This window comes from Lissotriton vulgaris, chromosome 1_1, assembly GCF_964263255.1.
Source record: "Lissotriton vulgaris chromosome 1_1, aLisVul1.2, whole genome shotgun sequence".
In the NCBI taxonomy this organism is placed as follows: domain Eukaryota; kingdom Metazoa; phylum Chordata; class Amphibia; order Caudata; family Salamandridae; genus Lissotriton; species Lissotriton vulgaris.
This window is the reverse complement of record NC_141685.1, coordinates 1,324,179,504-1,324,200,897: the sequence shown is the minus strand read 5'-3', so window position 1 is coordinate 1,324,200,897 and position 21,394 is coordinate 1,324,179,504. Positions and strand designations below refer to the sequence as shown.

The following is a 21,394-nucleotide window of genomic DNA, read 5'->3' as shown; positions in this document are numbered from 1 at the left end:
CCCAAACACCCCTAAACATATACCTCAGTACCCCAAAACATATACCCCTACACCCATACTTACCTTATCCAAACATTTAAAAAAAATGCTTTTACCATTCATGCATTTACAACGAATTTTGTTGTAAATGTATGCGTGGTAAAAGCATATAAAATGTAATGCCATGCGTTATAATGGCATTGCGGAGTCATGGTACTTTCGTAATGAAAGCATGCGGAGTGATGGTATGCGGAAAGAAAGTTGCGGAATAATGGGTGTTTACCCTCCCCCGGTAAGTATATTGGTGGCACAGCGGCCCAAATCTCCAGCAGCATACTCATATTTTTTCACCACCCATTTGAAAAACGCACAGGTCTCTCTCATTGATGGCCAGCACAGCCGTACACTTTTAGACACACCTCCTGCCACAAGTTCCAGAATTGCGAACTTTAGGGCTGGGGAGCTACGTTCGAATCTCGGCATCAGCTCAACATCCTGTGATTCCAGGCAAATCGCTTTGTCTCCCCGTGCCTACCACAAATGAATGTGTTCTTCTGTAATGTAAATTGTGCTCATGCCATGTTGTCGAGTTCATGCTATATAATATTGCCGGGAAAAATAAAATAGGGAAACTCGAGTTCACACACTACTGAACGCGCACTCTTAAGTGCATCAGCAGTGCACTGTGAATCGGAGCGTTTCACAGGCCTGTCACAGATAAGAAATGCTATCAAAACGAATCCTACAAAACAATATACTACTGGCCGGCAGCAATTCATACCTGGACAATGTCGGGAGGGGCTGCTAGTATATATAATATATATATATATATATATATATATATATATATATATATATATATATATATATATATATATATATATATATATATATATATATATATATATATGTATTACCTTTTAGGCTTTATTTCTTCTGCCGAGTGCCTTGTACATTTGGGGAGTGAGCAAAATAGTGAACAACAAATCCTTATGCATCCATGGTTAAAATCCTGTGGGCCAATGTTCACGTTATGATTTAATTGTATTCATACAGTTATTCAAAAAACTTTTTGTGGTTTTTAAAGTGTAAATATATATTTATATTTTATATATTAAGCCACTTGTACTTTTAAAAGTATGTTTATAATGTAGACATACATTTGTGAGCACTTGGAAATGTAGTAATTTTTCTATGTTGCTGAAACTTTTGTAAGTATTGCGCGCGCACTTGCACTTTAAATGTATGGCATTGGCTATTAGCAACTGGCCATGTGATCAAGCTGTAAAGGCGAAACGCGTTATGGCGGCGGCAGGCTTGCTGAAATAAAACACCAAGGTTAAAGCACTCAATTCTGGGTCCGTTCTTTCGTCAGCGTTGGAGTGGTGGGCTGAGGCGGCTGCCTTGGCTGGTGACGAATTTTCGTACATTTGTGTTACCGTAGAGGCTTCCACGGTACGAACGGAACCCCTCCTTGTTGGTTTGGGCTAAGCGGCAGGAAGCATTCCCTTGACTGGTCACCCGGAAGAGGTTTTACGAACTCCGGAAGGAGTAAGCCGCATTGCCCCCGGACGCCTGGAATTATCGGACTGTTTTTTGAAGCTGACACCTAAAGAAATGAAGAAAGCACCGGCCGGTGCTTTGCAACGGTGAATCGGCGAAAGCGGTCTCTTAAAGGACGATCCGGTAAGGAGTGTGCGTGTGTGACGGTGCTTGCTCACTGGATTAGCACCGAGCAGCGAACCTTGGTGGAGCGATTCAAGCTCTCAGCCTAAAGTGCCGTAATGTCCGCAAATAAGTTGCGTGAGCGGGAGGAGGCGGCGGAGACAATGTTTCTGGATTCCCCGGCTGGGGGGTCTGGCCAAGTCCCACAGGCAGCGCAAGCAAACACAGGGAATCCCACCATTCGTGACTTATTCAAAAGATTGGAGAAGTTGATGAGATCGGAACAATCGAAATGGTGGGAGCACAGGTCTCTTTCAAGGTACTTGCAAGTCAACAGAGTACCAAGGGGGCTGAGAATAACACTAGCCCCCAGCTATGAGAACCCTGACCCGTTAATGCTTAAGGAATGGGCTGAAGCCAATTTAGAGTCATCTGCGAAATTATTAAGAATCCTGGTGAAATACGCCTCAAGCGACCGGGATAAATTGCAAGTTGAAATTGAGAAATTGGAGGAGGAAATAACTGGACTGGGAGTAAATGATCAGACTAAGAAATTGCGTGAGGAAATGCTGGTCCGTTTGAGTAAGGAAGAGGAGATTATTAAAAAGAGGAAGGCCTATAAATTTGAGAGAGATCGATTGGACTATGCTAATGGCCAAATCTTCACTTTTGCCAGACGGCTCGATGGGGTAAAAGCAAGAGTCAAGGGGGCACAGGGTGGAGTGCCTGCCGCCCGTGACAACTCCATTTCTAGCTCAGAATTGAGCTCTAACATTGAGAGCGAACCAGACAATGAAGGCAGAACGGACCAGGCGTTGGGGTTTACCAGGCTTACCGTTGCGGAAGAGGTAGATTGCCTATGCCTGGATCGCAGGGACACCCTGCGATCGAGAACAAAACGAACACCAGGCGCAACTACCGGCGGAGCCAATGCCGCAAAAAATGTAGGAGCCGCAAAGGCACAAGCAAAGGGACCCCCGAAGGGCAGATGGAACCGATCCAAGCAACGCAATCAGGCACAATCGAAAACACCAGCTCAGTGATTAATCTCACAACAACAAAATTGACTGAGCAGGAGGAAGCGGTTCTTGCTTTGGGACTATCATATTGTCCGCCGAACAATTTCAATTATGCGGATGCACGAATGGATACCTACAGATTTATCCGTAAGCTTAAATTAAGCAAATTTCATTGTCTTCAATCCAAGAAACAAAATCCTGTAGAAATTAACAGCCCGACTTTGTTGACTGTGGAGGACCAAGAAGATGTGAATACAATATGGTCTCTGCAAAATGAATCTTCTGGAAATGAAGGGGGCAATTGCAACATGGAGCGAACAAATGCAGCAGCAGGTTTGACATCTTTCAAGCCTAAATCGACTTTTCAGCCCATCATGCTCCATGACAATATAGACGTTTATCATGATTTGGTGACTAAAGAACTGAAGCAATTATATGTTGCCACCAACAGTAAACGCAATATCATGAACAAACGCAATTGGAGCTATTTACAACTGGTGGACAAACTCTCTGCGGATAACAACATTTTGGTGCGTCAAGCAGACAAGGGGGGCAATGTTGTCTTGTGGCCTCGGAATCTGTACTTGCAGGAGGCGGAAAAACAGCTCAATGACCTTGCATGCTATAGAAAGAGCAACTGGCCAACATTGAAGGCAACATGGGGAGACCAGGCAGCCAAGCTCCAGGCGTGGAGGAGTGCAGGCATCATAACGGAGGATGAGTTCCGTTTTATGAGAAAAGAACATCCAGTGGTTCCTTCTTTTTATTTAATCCCCAAAGTCCACAAAAATTGTATTACACCCCCTGGGCGCCCCATAATCTCGGCAATAGACAGCTCCTTGGAAAATGTGTCAAAATACATAGACTTTTTCCTTCAGGATTGGGTGAAAGGATTGAATTCATATGTGCAGGATTCAACGGACTTTATTCGCAAGACTGAGCATTTGGTTTGGGGCCCAGACCTCATATTTATGACTTTGGATGTATCCTCATTATACACCTCAATTTCCCATCGAGATGGACTGAAGGCAATAGAACATTTCCTCAACAAACGCCCCATATATTATGGGGTTCACAATAGGATGCTGTTATCCATGGTCCAAATGTGTTTGGAGCAGAATTTCTTTCTGTTCAATAATCAGATTTACCATCAAATTAGGGGTGTCGCCATGGGGGCCTGTTTCTCCCCGAGCTACGCATGTTTGCACATGGGGCTATGGGAGGAACAGGTCCTGGCGGGAGATCTGCTAGAAACCATGGAACAGCATGTGGTCACCTATTTACGTTACATTGATGACCTTTTCTTTGTGTGGAAAGGGACGGAGGAATCAGCAAGGAATTTTATTGAAAGGCTGAATGTGAATAATTTAATCTGCATTTTACATCTTGCATTGATGCGACAAAAGTCTGTTTTCTTGATATGGAAATATATGTCAGTGAAAATTGCATGCAAACTAGACTATACAGAAAGCCAACTGCTGGCAACACCATCTTGCACGCAGCCAGCCACCATCCTGGCCATTTGATACGCAGCATTCCCTACGGGGAAATGTTGCGTATCAGACGTATCTGTAGTAGCGAGGAGGAATGCACTGTAGCTCAGGAAGCTTGCAAAAATAGATTCCTTGCAAGGGGATACTCCAGATCCTTGGTTGAGTCCGCACAGAAGAGGACCCAACAGATATCCCGGGAATCTGCCCTTACCCCAAGAAATAGAGAGGCAGAAACAACTGCGGTGGCAGGGGTTAGCAGTCCTCGCATGATCGTGACATACAGCAGACAACATTCAGCGTTAAGAAAGATATTTTGCGATAACTGGAACCTCATATTGGGGGATCCGGTTATTGGGAACAAGGTATCGAAAAAGCCACTCCTGACCTTTAGGAAATCCAAATCTATGGCTAATGCCTTAGTCCAGAATGCCTTAGAACCACAGATGTCTTCAACGTGGAAGGCTTTGGGAGGGGGGTTCAAAAAATGCATACAGTGTAAGGCATGCAAATATGGGATCAACAAATCCAACTATGTTGTCCCATTCTCCAGCACCCCGAGGAGTATCACTAAACGCCTTACTTGTAGGACAGATTACGCGGTTTATGTGCTGGAGTGCACATGTGGTCTCAGGTACGTGGGGAGCACCCGCCTGCCGGTCCACAAACGTGTACTTCAGCACATCAGAGCTATCTCTAACAAAGACCAGGCCTACCCTGTTGCAAGGCACTTTGAACATCAGCATAGCTCCAACCCCATGCATCTGTCCTACTTTGTCATAGATGCAGTTTGGCCCATGAAAAGAGGGGGTGATTGAGAGGCGAAACTACGCCTGCTTGAAACCCGTTACATCCTGGAACTAGATAGTAAGCAGCCACAGGGTCTTAATGCGACGGAAGATCTTTACACTTGTCTATGATGTGATGAGAGTAATTACATAGTAAAATCTCCGCGCCATTACTATTTCAGGACGAATTGTTTATTCACTGTGACTTGCAGAGTTTGCCGCAGGGTACTTGGATTTTTAAAATTATAACACTGTTGTTACTGTATTTTACCATCTGACGCCTCCTCACGGTCTGTGTTAAGAGCTTCTATCAAATAGGAGGAGGATTAGCCTGTGGGGAATAACCATGGGTTGAACACAACATGTGTTTTTGTTGAATAAGTTATGATTTCTTTTTCAAAATATTGGTTGAGCACCAGCACGAGCACTTTATGAAATTCTATTCACTTAACACTATATTTTGTGCCAATGTCAGAATGCAATGTGTAACGTTGTAGTGCTATCTTACAAAATTTTGTGCCCACTGGGGCTTTATTTCTTCTGCTGAGTGCCTTGTACATTTGGGGAGTGAGCAAAATAGTGAACAACAAATCCTTATGCATCCATGGTTAAAATCCTGTGGGCCAATGTTCACATTATGATTTAATTGTATTCATACAGTTATTCAAAAAACTTTTTGTGGTTTTTAAAGTGTAAATATATATTTATATTTTATATATTAAGCCACTTGTACTTTTAAAAGTATGTTTATAATGTTGACATACATTTGTGAGCACTTGGAAATGTAGTATTTTTTCTATGTTGCTGAAACTTTTGTAAGTATTGCGCGCGCACTTGCACTTTAAATGTATGGCATTGGCTATTAGCAACTGGCCATGTGATCAAGCTGTAAAGGCGAAACGCGTTATGGCGGCGGCAGGCTTGCTGAAATAAAACACCAAGGTTAAAGCACTCAATTCTGGGTCCGTTCTTTCGTCAGCGTTGGAGTGGTGGGCTGAGGCGGCTGCCTTGGCTGGTGACGAATTTTCGTACATATATATATATATATATATATATATATATGTATTACCTACTGGCGGTCGCCAGTAGGTAGTTATAGTTAGGATTGTTTTCCATAGGGAATCCGCAACATTCTATTTGGAATAACTTTGGCGCCGGTTGAGGAATCTGCCTGAAATTTGCCTCGCTGCGCTCCGCTCCTTCCCTGAAAGTTTGGGGGGGGATTCGTCAAGCGGGGGCCGAGAAAAAAGGGGGGTCCCAGAACGTGTTTTCCCCATGTTAATTTCAATAGGGCGGTTGGAAACACTTTTAGCCTGAACGGCTGAATGGATTTCCACCAAACTTGGCAAAATTGTAGGGACTGGTAGCCCAATGTGCCTTTGCTATGTCTCAAGATATGTGCTCCAGTGGATTTTGAGTAATTTAGGTTAAAAAAAATATATATATCTATAAGCACGCCCCAGAACGCGCACCGGGGCGCGCACCAGCGTGCTACGCGAGTTCGCGAGCGGAAAGCTGATTGGCTCTCGGGTGTCTGTCAACATTCCAAACAGTCCGGAGCGGCCGCCATCTTGTGTCTCAGTAGGATCGAGACACAAGAGGTGGCAAAAACAAAGGGAGAAATTACCAAAAGGGGGCAGGGTAGACCCCCCTGACCCCCTAGGTTTGATGTGGGGGCCATAAAAGGGCCCGCAGGGCAAAAAAATAATAATTTTTTTTCCGATTTGCGTGGGGGGAGCGCCCGGTACGCGCACCGGGGAGCGTACCGGGGAGCGTACCGGGGAGCGTACCATAAGGAAAAAAGAATGACAGATTTTTTTTTAAAAAAGTAGCATTTTTTAATAAATTGGAGGTAGTTCTAAAAAGAACTTTTTTTATTCTTTTTGTTGTTTTATATTTTTTTATTGTTTTTTGGATTTTGTTTACTTTTTTTGGCTTTTATGAACAATTTTATATTTTTTTTGTTATTTTTATTGGGACAAACAAAAAACAGGGAATTGTAAACTGCTCAACTGGAGCAAAAAAAATCAGGAAAAAAGTAAGGTTTCTTTGGGCACTTGTGGTTGTCACCAGCACGGTTGATGAGTTTAATGCTTTGCTCACCATAGCTAATTGTCCTTCCACAAAAAATGCAAACTATTTTGAATTGTTCAAACTGGGTTTGGATGTTTGGGACCATCTCCCTTGTCTCTGGACCCGATGGAGTGGGTTGCTTACTTTGGGGGGTGCTGGGAGAAGATTGGGGAGGGTTTCTGGTCAGTTCTCTGAACTCTGCCGCAGCATAGTTGTTCGGGTGCCGGCGTTGCATGTGGCGAATCATGGTGTTGTTGGCAAAAGAATACTTTTTGGCAGGGTTCCCCCTGGAAAGTACAGTGCCACAGATCATACAAGTCACCTTTGGCGCATTAACTTTTTTTTGGCCCCTTGGGATTTTAAAAAACTCCCAGACTATGCGCTCCTTTGGCTTATAGGTGGTAGTATCCTCAGGCAGGTACTGCCTCTCCTCCTCCTCCTCTTCTTCTCCACCACTGTGGTGTTGTGGTGGTCCTTGTGGTGGTGGTGGTGGCTGAGATGCTCCTGCTGCTGCTGCTACTGTAGCCATTTTTCAGTACAAATAGGTACTAATAGGTCTCCAAACAGGTCTTCCTCAGTCAAAGGACAAAGTGAGAATAAGGAAAAAAGGTGGGGGCTTTCATCATTTGGAAAACAAAACTGTCCTGAACCAATGAAAAGTGTTATTTTCAGGTCACATGAGCCGGGCTTTCATCATTTGGAAACCAAAACTGTTCTGAACCAATGAAAAGTGTTATTTTCAGGTCACATGACCCGACGTGCTTACGCTAGGCGCCCCGGGGGCGCTTACGTTGCGCGATCGTATGCGCTCGAGTGCTTCCGGGTGCGCTTACGCCATGCGTATCACGCGGCTACGTGATACGTCACGATGATGTTTTCGTTTGCGGCATTAGCGCTAACGGGTACGCGCACCGGGGCGCGCCGCAAGACTGCGCTTACCGGTGCGCTCACCGGTACGCGCACCGGGAGCGCTCCAGGGCAAAAAACAAACAAACAAAAAAACATAAACAATATACATAAAGAAAATAGTATTATATAAATATACAATATAGGATTCATTATAAAAAATATTACATTTCATAGTTATAGAAATTTTCTATTAAAAAACCTTTGAAATTCACTGAAAAAACCATAGGTTTCACACCAGTTATAGTTAGGAATTAGCATTTAAAAAAACTATTAAATTCACTGAAAAAACCATAGGTTTCACACCAGTTATAGTTAGCTGGAAATTTTACTGACATAAAACCATCGAAATTCCCACGTTATAGTTAGTTGGACTCACTATAACTTGCGCGCCTGCAATGCACTGCTGATGACGTCACATATTACATCACTCATGACATGGTCAGTGACATCACTCATGACATCACTCATGACACCATCCTTGTGACAGAGTGACAGACCTCCTTTCAGTGTAATGTAACCCATGAAACACATATTCAAAAATAGAAACTAACATTTTCAAAAAAATGGAGATACCCATGCCAGTTACAACAACCAATTCAGTAATTCCACCATCTATATACACATCCACTCATTCACCAACAGTTCTATATAGTCACTCATACATATACTCACTCATCATATGTAGTGATACACCTATACATCCTGTTACACACAGACAGTCATCGAAAAGTTACTCACACACATACTCACACATGCAAATAAACTATTGAACATCCATTTATTTGCATATACAACTATACAAACACTACCACCTTACGTCTAAGGAAACTTACACATACTTACTCTCTTAAACAATCACTTATAGAAACACATACTTATTTAAACAGGAACTCTTATAATCTCTCACTCTCACATATACTCACTTATATACATTCAGATTCAGATTCAAAATACTTTATTCGGTTAAAAAACAAAGAATAACCATAAAAGTAGCATGAAAAGGTACAATTTACAAAGGGGTCAAGTAGTCATGATTTAAAATCACAAAAGGGAAAACACCAAAATTAAATACATATATACAACATAAAGAATAAATTCATTTGAATCGATTTACGACATTTAAAAACTGATTTAAAAAATTCAGCAAGTGAGGCTACCATAAAAACAGTTTCCATTTTCTGACACTCTAAAAACGCTAAGCGACATCTGTATACATTTAAATCTTTAAGAATAGGGATGATAAGTTTCTTTCGGAAAAGAATATATAATTTGCAAAAGAATAAAATATGTATATCAGATTGTGGGGACACATCATCACATGGACAAAGACATAGGTATTTTGACCAACAATTCATCACAGGAAAAGATAATAACCTAAAAACAATGTTAAGTCTAAACCGGGTTAAAAGGAAACGTTCATGGTTGGACATATACAATGATAAATATGGCTGTAGTTTCTCTCCACATAAAATATCCTGATGAGCAGAAACAGTCTTTTTTCTCGCCTCCTCTAATATCTTTTGTCCCTGAGATAGGCAATACACAAATTTTTCAGGTCTCTTCTTGATGTGTATGCCATTGATGGCGGATCCTCAAAGTATTGGGCACAACTTAGTTCTTCGAGAAAGTTTCTGACATAGCGTATCCGTTTGAAATCATTAATGTTGTCCAATGCTAAAATCTCCTTTAAAATAGCCCGGTTAACCGCACATTCATCGTTTGTCCAAACCATGTGCCAAAGAAGGATTGGCTGAATCTTAATCGTATCAGTAACATAAGCCACTCCCAATTCAGCGTGGCATATCATGGTCGCAGTACTTTCAGGCACGGACAAGATGTGGCGCAAAAACTTATTTTCCATAGTTTGAATTGAACTAATATTTGAGTAACCCCACAAACCTGATCCATAAGTAGCTACAGCTAAACAAGTCGCATTATAGATAGTTAAAATTTCCTTTATGGGTTTTTTTCCTAATTTTTTCATAAAACATTGTAAGGCCATGATAGTTTTGGAAAATAACAGAGATCTAGCATTAATTGCAGTAGTCCATGAGCCACTTTCATGAAACAAAATTCCCAGATATGGGAAGGTGGAGGTCATTTCTAGGGGATTGGAATTTATAAAAATTGGCTTCAAATGCCTGCTTGTTCTTGGCCCACAATACATAGACAAGGTTTTGGAGCAATTAATTTTCAAGTCTAAGCCAAGCATGAAACTATTAAAAGATGTAACCAAAGTTTGTAGTGCCATTGGGGTGCGTGCCATCAAAACAGCATTGTCGGCGTACATCAGGGCAGGGACAGGCCTCCCACCCACCATAGGCATGTCCCTACCCTCCTGCACGAGGCGATTCTCCAAACCATTTATGTATAACAAAAATAGGAAGGGGGCTAAAACGCACCCTTGGCGTACACCCCGACCAATCCCAAATTGTCTACTGCATTCTCCATCTTTCCCATGCCGGACAGTTGCAGTGGCCCCGGAATATAGATCTCTCAAGAAGCATATAATAGCATTGTCTACCCCCAGTTCGGCCATAATTGCCCACAATTTATTGTGTGACACACAGTCAAAAGCCGACGATAAGTCAACAAAAGTGAGGTATAGACGTTGTTTTTTAACCCTTATATACATCAATACTCACATATACTAGATTAAAACATATGTCGTTACTAATAAAGACAATAGTGAGACAGTCATTCACTCACTAACACACACATATACACACTCATCCACCCATACAGTCCTGCACATATGCTGTCTTCAAAACACATACAAACAGTGAGTCAGTCACCAACCCATGCAGCCACTTATACACAAAGTGAAACACTGATACATATATTTAAATATTTAAAAATCACTCGCTAATATATGTATTCACTAAGATACACCTAATAAGCCAGTTAACCAATCAATTTTTTTTTTAAAAACATCCATTTACACACTTATTTAACCATTTATTCTTCCATCGACCTTTACAAATACATATATAAAACATTTATTTTTCAGAAAGACACACATTCACTGGAGGGTGTCATCAGTGATGTCATGAGTGATGTCACTGACCATGACACGAGTGATGTAATATGTGACGTCATCAGCAGTGCATTGCAGGCACGCAAGTTATAGTGAGTCCAACTAACTATAACGTGGGAATTTCAATGGTTTTATGTCAGTAAAATTTCCAGCTAACTATAACTGGTGTGAAACCTATGGTTTTTCCAGTCAATATATATATATATATATATATGTATGTATATATATGTATGTATATATATATATATATATATATATATATATATATATATATATATATATATATATATATATATATAAAAAATATGTGTATCATGTTAACAACATGAGCTTGTTTTGTTTTACTGTTTTAAAAGATTGAATATACCCTAAGTTGAAACAGCAGTTAAAAAAACACAGTTAACTGTTTCTCTCTCTTCTTGTTGGTGCCCATGCCCCGATCAAAAAAGTGTGTCTTAAGTTCGACAATTGGTATTTATCAGCTTTTGCAAAAATGGATCTCATGTAACGCAGATTTCTGAAGGGGTATAAGGTACGCTTTTTCCAAGGAGCCTTTCCTGCATCACTGCTCTGAAACACAGCAAATGCATGTCAGCAATGCATTCTGTTTAATTTCTCATGAAAAGCCCAGCCAATTAAAACATTAGATGCTTTCTAACCAACTACAAAGGTTCACAGAGCACGGCGTTCTCCCTTATTTCACTTTAATGAAGCATATGGTCTGAAGAGGCATTGAAAGTCGAACCTAAAAAAAACAGGAGCGCTGATTGGAGTTTAGAGATGCATCTGTGTTCCCTGCATCAATCCTGAGCACCCTGGGGGGGGGGAAAGCTTCCTAAATTCATGTGTTTTACATGGTGCAAAGTACCGGATGATAGTTTAAATGGAATTATCTCATAGATACACCAAATTATATTTTGGAATGTAAGATTTAGAGAAGGCAGCCTTCTGGATCAGTGATAGATTATTAGGGAGACCTAAAATTGAAGAAGTTAGACATAGAATGATAATTTATAAAAGAGTAAAGAAATTACAGAGGAAGTTACAAAAACGATTTTATATATACTCTACTAAGCATTCATCGATTGCTGTCTTTGATGCTATGACTTGAGATGAATAATAACCCTGGACAGCTATGTTTTAAGTGTAGAGCGGAAAAATTGGTTCACTTCTGCATTAGGGATGGGTCCACAGTTTTCCGCTTTATCTCTTGAAAACGTATTAACGATAGAGTTGTGAGGTAAGACTCTTGTTATTGAGTAGAAGGTCATAAGATAACAATGGTACCCTTCATCGTTGCTCCGTTAACATTGCAAAAGGAGCAGAGTGTTTTAAACTTAGTGCTTGACTCTACCGTGAGCCAATGTATGAATTTTCATCACTTTGAGGACTTTTTCACATTGTTATGTTTCCACAGAGTGTAACACATCCCTGTGAACCCGCTTTGAAGCCTTTGCAGTCAATCAGTAATTCATTCTCATAGGACTATGTAGACCACAGCATTGACCTGTGGCTCAAATGGAAGATCTATGTCAGATTACTACGTTTTTGTGGCATGTCTTTTAAAGGTCCTAAGCTGGTATTTTCATTGAAAGGACAAGACGTTTGGCTCTGGTGTAGCAGAGAATATTCTTTATAATACATAGCAGTATACAATCTAAGCACTTACTGTTGTATGCAAGACTCCTCGATTTCTTTCAAGCCAGATGGGGATTTGGTGGTCCTTGGAGTCCATCTGAAAAGGTAGTTGGCATTGTACAGGCTAGTGGACAAAAGACGTGAAAGGGAGGGTCAGTGAGACACTTCACACATCACAATAAATGCAGTTAATTCCTCAGATCAGGGACAAAAAAGACAAAGCCCGTTACCAGATGAATTAAAAGAAACGGTGGAGTTCATTGCGAAACACACAAAAAATTGCATCTGGTCATATGCCAGCCTCTCCCCAAAAAGGCCAAGATGCATAACCTGCCAATTGATTTTTTTAATGGGCTTTCATCAGTCAATGAGAAAGTACTAACTACATATACCCATTCTGATAAGATAGAGACATTGATAAAATAGGCAGACTTGTAATAATGCAGTAGTTTGAGGATTGCAACATGATTATCAGGTGCCTTCCACCTTGTTTATCCTGTCATGGTAGACAGAAAAAATAAAAATTGAGGATTCACACTGCGATCACATACTGCAGAACTTAATTTTTTTGTGATCCAGCTATAAATGGATGTAAAGGGCAAGAAGTTTAATCAGCCTAAGCAAGGGCTTTCCCACTCCTTTTCACCATTTCCTGACAAACTTATCTTCCTTCAGTGTGGGATTGAAAGATTCAAGGGGATGACTGCTTCACTCTATTTTTTGTTCTATTACCAGGACTATGGGGTCTGGTGAACAACGCTGGGGTGGGCTTCCCCATGGCTCCCAATGAGTGGTTGACTAAAGACGACTTTGCAAAAGTGATCGACGTGAACTTGTTAGGCATGATCGATGTGACCCTCAACCTGGTGTCCCTGGTGAGGAAGTGCAAGGGCAGGATTGCCAATGTGAGCAGTGCTTTTGGGAGGATCGCACTCGTTGGCGGAGGGTACTGCATTTCCAAGTATGGAGTGGAGGCTTTCTCTGACAGCTTAAGGTAAGGAGCACATTGCTGGCATGGCCATCCAGTCAAATGACTGACATGAGTTTGGAGGAAACTATTTAACCTGTCATTTTTTACAATTGCAATGAAACATGTAAAAAGAAGAAACAAGGGATTTTTACAGCTGCGTTGCTGACCCATCAAAAGAAATTATATATGTACTTAAGCTCTCATTTACGGATTGTGAGGCTGCAGCAGAGGGATGTTATTGGCTGCCCTGGTGGGCCCACACCAGGCAGGCCGAGATCTCTGTGACTTGAGAGGAGACGATACCATGGTGGCCCCACTGAAAGCCCTGAAGGCTTGTTGTGTGGACAAAGCCTGCACAGAAAACTTATTTTTTTATTTTTAAACTGATAAGCAGAAGTTTGTTTGAAAAACAAAAGAAATTCCCATGACTTGAAGGTGTTTTCTCTCAGTGTGAGCTGGTAATTTATTCGCTATCCTGTTTAAGATAGCCAGGCTTTCCCTGGTAGTCCCAAACAAGGTAAAAAATAAGTCAAAACATCCACCTTAATATGTCGAAAGAACACAGGTATTTTAGCTGTTGGCCCAATGTCAGTCGAGCCATTCGTCAGTGGTTTCTGCTGTCAAAGCAAGCGGAAGCCTCTCTGGCAGAAATATGGCAGCTCCCCGACCATAAGTGTAGTGGGGACCTACACGTTTGGAAGATAGGGTACTCTGCCACTTTAGTGCCTCAGTACCCTGTCCACAAAACGCTAACTGAGACCATAGAATCCCCCATTCAACTTTCCAGTTCTATAGCAAACCCCCTCTCTCTTTCCTGAGGATGCTTCTCTAGAAGATTCAGTAGAGATGTGAGCCTAATAAGGTGTACAAATAAGGCATAGGTTTCATAACATGGACTTTATTTCACTTGAGCTGTTTCAATGTTACTGAAATTTTAAATGTTACAGCAGCAGATGTGACCCTGTGCATCAAATTCTCATTTTGTGGTGTTATGCCTGGAGTGCTGTTTTCTTTATATAGTGTCTTGCGGTTCAGAACCATTTATCAATCTTTTTTGTGGGTTCTCTATTGATTATTAGGCGTGACCTCCGGGCATTTGGCGTTAATGTCTCAATTGTGGAGCCTGGCTGCTTCAACACTGGTATTGCCACCAAGCCAATAGTGGAGGAAAGTTTACAAGCTGTGTGGGCCCGTGTGCCAAATGATGTCAAGGAGAGCTACGGGGAGAAATACTACAACACCTGTGAGTTCACAAGGCATCTGCTGTAGATTGGGGAAATTCTGTTTAAATAAAACAAGGGAAAACCCAAAAGGAATAACACTAGGGTCCTTGGGCAGTAATATATTATACAAGACAGAGGACCCTAGTAAGTTAGGATCATGCAAATGATAGACATATACTAAATAGTATATATGACCTCTGTCCAGCCGGACAGGAATTTATTAATTAGATATTTTCGTTTCGATGCAAATTAAGAATACATGCATCATCATCAGGACAAAAAACATTAAATCATGTTTGTCTTGAGAATATTTCTATAGTAACATAGCCTCTGCACGGAAATTGTACGTATTCCCTTGAGCGATCACCGCCAGAACCCCATCCGTCCTGCCATCGAGCAAGACGTTACTAAAACCTCTCATGCCGGAGCTTCCTGCCGCCGTACTAGCGACCCAGGAACCACCGATACCAATCATTTGAATCTTTCATCATACTGGGCCCTCGGGTATGGCCGGTTAATATCCATTGCAATGTCCATACGGGCGGACTAAACCTACCACCGGGAATACGTACAATTTCCGTGCAGAGGTTATGTTACTATAGAAATATTCTCAAGACAAACATGATTTAATGTTTTTTGTCCTGATGATGATGCATGTATTCTTAATTTGCATCGAAACGTCGTCGACCTTACAGCACCATATGTTTTTTATAAAGTCACAAAATGCCTTTAACAATGGTTTGCTAAAATTGATTCCAAGTCTGTAAAACTGAATACTAGTACAGACCGCCTTGTGCGCCTTTACATAATTTGCTTTCACTTGTTTTGTCTTGTCTTCTGTGGGTCACAGGTTGTGCCCACGTTTGTATAAATGTTTACTATATGAACCAGTAAAAAATATCTAATTAATAAATTCCTGTCCGGCTGGACAAAGGTCATATATACTATTTAGTATATGTCTATCATTTGCATGATCCTAACTTACTAGGGTCCCCTGTCTTGTATAATAGTAGATTGGGGAAGGCATGAGTAGGAGATCCATTGACTTACTGTTTGACATTCATTTTCTCATAAGAGTATTAAAACAACTATACCCCCTTGTTTATGAGGTGTGTTATGTATACATTTGAAATGCAATTATCACATTGCTGCATCTAAGAACATGCAACTGACTTGGATCTGATAGCAAAGTTATTGCTGTAGGGTAGAACAATGATTGTGCTGCACAATTGATTAGCAGAGCTAATGCTGCGGAAAGTATTGGTGGTTGTGCTGTAGCATGCAGTGTTGTCTGGGCTCAACGATGCAAAAGCAACGTTAGAACTGTGGGATCCAATGGCCCGGTTACTTGCCAGTAATCTTCATTACTTCGAGTCAAGGTCTTCCTCGCTGCAGTCCTTATTACAAGTGAAGAAACTGTAATTCCCGCAGAAGTTATCCTACAGCTGAGGAAGAAAGTTTCCCCATCATGGCTGCCATTACTCAGTAGTCTGCAAAAGGGCAGGAACTTAATTAATGCTTCCTGTTGTACATCAAGCCTTTAAAAAAGAATAGGAAATTAACCAACCCCCACGCTTGAGGGGGGAGGTGGTTTCAGGACTGCATTGAAGAAGACATGGACTACCAGTAATGGAGATTTGAAGATTACTGGTAAATAACAAGGCCATTGCATACGTGTCCATGTTCCTCAAAGCTGTCCTTACAAGCTGAGAAAATACCCAAGCAGAAATGATTGAACACTTTATTCCCCACCCCACTTAATAAATCAATGAGTCAAGAGATATGCTGCAATACCAGTGAGTTTTAGTCTTTTTATTACATCTTCACTTTCCAATGTTTTTTAAACGTGTAGCTGCTTTATGACATCTAATGTTTCAGACAGAGAAGACTATACATGTTTACCAAAATCTGACGGAAAATTCCCACCTAACTGCAACCGGTAATGTAAAAGGTGTGAGCGGATTTAGCAGCACAAAAGATGACTTTTAGGGGTGTTGGATGCACATGATGTTCAAATACCCCTAGTGCATCCGCCGTGTTCCTGAGTGGGAACCTCTGAGCATGACATTTCATAACGTTTGATTATGGCTGTCATGATCCATCTTGAAATAGTTGATATACATGGATGAATACCTCTACTCAAATGGCCAAAAGTCATGAACAGAGAGTCTACTTTCTGAAAGGAGGAAGCTCTCTCTAAATAGATGGAAAGGAAAGCTCCAAATTCCCCAAACCCTTTTCTCTGGACAAATGGCAACTACAAATACCACGTAGAGGTCAGGTATTTTAATTCAGACATTTCTAAAGGTTCAAGGGAAGGACCCGTTAAGACATGAAGGACCAATGATAATTCCCAAGAGATGGTAAAGGAAAATGGATAATTGGTCTTAAGAGAAAAAAGATCCTGATGTGACTTAATGTTAGAGGAGCCACTGCCAAAACACTGTCTCCCCCTAAAAGCTTCGATAGCTTCCCATTGGGTCCTAAATGTGGATACAGCTAGACCTCCTAAAAAACTATCTTGTAAGAAATATAACATTTTGACAGCAGCGCAAGTTGTAGGGATAAATTGGCTTTTTGTCGCCTCCTCATCAGGGTCGGTGATAGTGTTCCCAACTACTTGAACCCTAAAAATTTTAGCAGAATTCAGACCCTGTCTAACTCAAGAGGCTGTCACAACTGCAGCTCCAATCAGGCGTTGTAAATTGGCAATGGTTGGGACCTCTGTGGATGGCCAGGCAACATCACTCACTGAATCTTCCGTGAGTCACTATGGCAAGAAATAACTTGCCAACACACAGGAAAGTTAAAAAGCACAACTATCCCAAAACAGCTGCCACCAGAGATTAGGGCACTCAGGGATTAGGGTACTCTGAGATCTAAAACCAATTGATACTTCCTGTTTCGGCTAGTTTCTAAATAACTGAAATCTTGGTCCTACTCCGGCAGGAGTCACCATCCTGGATTATGCAGACTACTGATCAGTACACGGAGTTGATACTTATTACAAAACGTGGCAAAATTATAATTTAAGCCTTGAAATGCATTGATCGGGAAGATTATGTTCAGCATAGCTGCATCAGTAAAGACTGCTCAAGCAAGTCTAATAGGTAGGTGCAGTGAGCATATGGAGCTGTCCCTTCTGATAAAACTAGGCGGCAACAACTGCACCTGTAATTGAGGAGACTGCTTTAGCTCATCTATTATTTTAGAATGAAAAACATTAACATTTACAAAGAAAAAGATTGCTTTACTTGTTTTTAGCCTGCCAAGGATACCGGAAATAAAGGAAGTATTTACTAAGTTCCTCCTCTCATACAGACTACTGGGTATTGGCAGCCATGTTGGGGGTAGTATTTTTTATCAGCTGAGTAACAACTTCTGTGTTTCAAGTTGTAAGGACTGCTTCAAGGAAGATGGACATGGAGGCATTTGAGTTTGTGCTGTAGGAACTAGGAAGTGTTAGTGTTTGAGTGTTTAGCTGTAGAATAGCAAAACAAGAGGTAGTATCATACACCATTGTTTATGCTGGAGACTGACAGCAGAGCGAGGCCTTCATTACAAGTAAGCCAGTAAGTATATATTGGAACTCTTGTAGCTACATATATTGAATTACGAGTAATGCAGTGAATACTTAAAGGGGTAATATCAATCGCAATTTTCCTGTGGTCAGTTGTGACGCGGGCCGGGGAGGCAAAGCTGGTCCAGATAGAGGCTTGCAGGAAACACCAACCGGTGGCAGGATCCCCAGAAGCATGTCTGGTAAAAACTGCAAAATAAGATGCATGGTGATTGGACACGTCATTTGAAATTGTGAACCACCCAATTGAGGAAAGAGGGCAGGGGGACCAAGGAGGTCAAAGGAGGGCAGGGCCCCTCTTGACCGCAACAGACCCTCGCCTCAGCAGCTTGGAACCCATCCACCCACACCTAGAGAATACGATCATCGCAGCCGTAGGGACAGTGGAGAGGGGCGAGGCGGAGGCAGCACAGAAAGAGACCTGAGGGAAGCATAACCTAGGTAGAAGAGCTGCTCAAACAGTGTCCTTAGGATGCCTTAGGGCTGGGACGCCCCGTTGCTGGGGCAGCTGTGCGCTTTACAAAATGCATAACGTAACATGCCTAATGGCAGGGACATCAAAGAGCAGGCATGAGGTCAACAGAGGTACATGGAGGTGGAATGGCATTTGCAGCCAGGGCTGGGTCTGACGGCCGCCCACAAGGTCGGTAGCAAGGGAATCCTAGAATCAGCTGCATCCAAGACACCTGCAAAAGGGGCCATGGTGGTGGGTCAGTGCTGTTAGTCAGAAATAGATGAAAAACCTTTGGGACAATGTTTTGACTTATAAGTGTGATATGTAACAACCAGACATGGGTCTTGAATGCCCAACCAGTAAGTTGCAAAATGCATGATTCATTTTTGTGAAATAAACTGCAGCCTTTATGCACCATAACCTGTGGTCCCTTGAATGAATTGAAGAGGGAGGGTGCATGGTATGGCCAGGGAGGAGGGGCAACTGGCACGCCTGAGAGGGGTTTCACTGGGGGAAAATGAATGGCAATTAAAAGAAATATGCAGATTTTGATGTAGCAAACATAAATATATGCATGTTAGTCCTCACTAACGGGGCAAAAACCTGGAGTCAGGGGTATTTATCACACCTCCAGGTCACTCATAATGAATGCCTTGGTGCAATAAAGTAAAATAGAATAGTTGTAATTAATAGCAGAGGTAGTACCACGGGAGGGAATGAAGGTGTTAGTGCGGAAGGACAGGAGCAGAGTTGGGTGATCCAAGAGCAGAGCCCGTGCTGTACTGCAAGAATTGGCATATGAAAATTAACTATTTGCTCATGTTCAATATTCTCTCCTTAGACGCCCAAAATCTTGTGGACCTGTCGACCACAGGCAACCCTAGCCTGCACCTTGTGGTGGACTCACTACAGCACGCTGTCACTGCTGTCTACCCACGAAGCCGCTACTCCCCCGGATTGGACTGCAAGTTTTTCTATATACCCTTATCGTACTTTCCAACTATCATCATGGACTACTTGGCGACCCGCTCATGCCCCAGGCCTGGCAAATGAGTGGTCAAATCTAATTGTCTGATTCCAGCTTTGCTTGTCCATTATCTCCTAGGCATTAACAACCAGTTACCTTCCACTCCAGCAAATGTTCAAATGTAAATTTGATATGTATTGCCCTTACAAATTGGACAGAAGCAAGGTAAGAGTAAAAGAAAGATCTCTGTGCGTTCTGCTTGCTAAATAGAGCTAAAATCTCTTAAAGGCATTAAGATTTTTTTTGAGGTAGTGTGACACACTTGATTTGGGTCGGTGGCCTGCACATTTTACATTAACAAATCTGGGACTTAATTCATGTTTGTAGATTTGCCAATGGTGCTAGATTACTGAGAAAGAGGGTCCTTTGAGTATTCCAAAATATGGTACTTTTGAATCGCAAATTATTGACAGATTATAGGAAATGTTATGCGAAATAAAGTCATCATCTAGAGCCACACAATTTGAAGCCTTAAGTGTGTGGGAAAAGACAGCATGAGACAATGAAAGAGAGAAACGCCTGAATGAGACTAGCAGGGAAGAGTGTAGTTTTGCAAATGCTCATTAGGATGAAGCACTACAGAGATGGAGGAATGTCTTAGTTGAGGGAACCTGATTATACAAAGCCATTACTACTGAGAGACCGAAGGAGCAGAAAAAGGATCAGATACAGGAGAAGGAAATTAAGGATGACAAAAAGCCTCAAACCAATAGTGATTTAGGGAATTAAATATTGGAGGCATTGTTAACTTAGTGTCCACCACCATGTGTGGTCCCCACTACAAATTCTGATATTAGTGTACCAGCAAGTATTAAAGTGGCTACTGCTTATGTTGAACTAAGAGAAATGCAGATCGAGAGAACTTTACAGACATTTAAGAATGTCCCACCACCTCGAAACTGACAGTGATACCTCCAGGCGTTACTGCTCCAATTGTGACTGACTTGGTACAAATAGGGCAAACTGAAGCTGCACAAACAGTGCCTAGACAAATTGTGGCTGTTCTAATTAATATGGTCGAAACTCAAGAATCTCAAAAAGCTGTAGAAAAAGTAATTACATCAGGGTTTATCCCAACATCTCAAAATTCACAGATTATAGAACGGACACTGTCCCAGACAGTTCAAGCATTGAAAGATGGTGGAAGGATTTTCTTTACAGCATCAATAGCCCAGGAAGAAACACATTTATTTGAAGTTGGGATTTTTTTTACCATGGTTTGAGGAAGCATCAAGAAATAAAAAGATAGAGAGCATTGTGGAAAAAGTGAACCCAGAACCCGAAAAAGAGAGACCACTTAATGTTTCAAAGATGAAATCTGAACTTGAAGAAATTATCAGAGAATGTTTAAATCTTTGGAATTTGAACCAATATCAGGAAAAAGAATTGATTTCCTTGAGTAAGGAAATTTCAATATGTGCAGTAACTACACATGATAGACTGACTTGGCCTAAAAATATTAAATTGATGTTCCACGACGTTTTCTATTACAGAAAAGTTTCAGGGTACAGAAGGATGATGAGGCAATTCAGACAATGCGTT

At 41.5% G+C, this 21,394-nt stretch overlaps 1 protein-coding gene across 2 annotated transcripts in view; it reads left to right on the top strand.

Moving 5' to 3' along the window:
* LOC147749088 (retinol dehydrogenase 7-like) overlaps nt 1–21,113 on the top strand; it is a 246,583-nt gene extending 225,470 nt beyond the window's left edge. For both annotated transcript variants that reach the window (XM_086966017.1, XM_086966024.1), the window contains exons 3-5: nt 13,334–13,592; nt 14,648–14,811; nt 19,667–21,113. In XM_086966017.1, the coding sequence (XP_086822143.1) occupies nt 13,334–13,592; nt 14,648–14,811; nt 19,667–19,878 (635 nt within the window). In that variant the 3' untranslated portion in view covers nt 19,879–21,113. The remainder of the gene's footprint in view (nt 1–13,333; nt 13,593–14,647; nt 14,812–19,666) is intronic.
* The last annotated feature ends 281 nt before the right edge of the window (nt 21,114–21,394 follow it).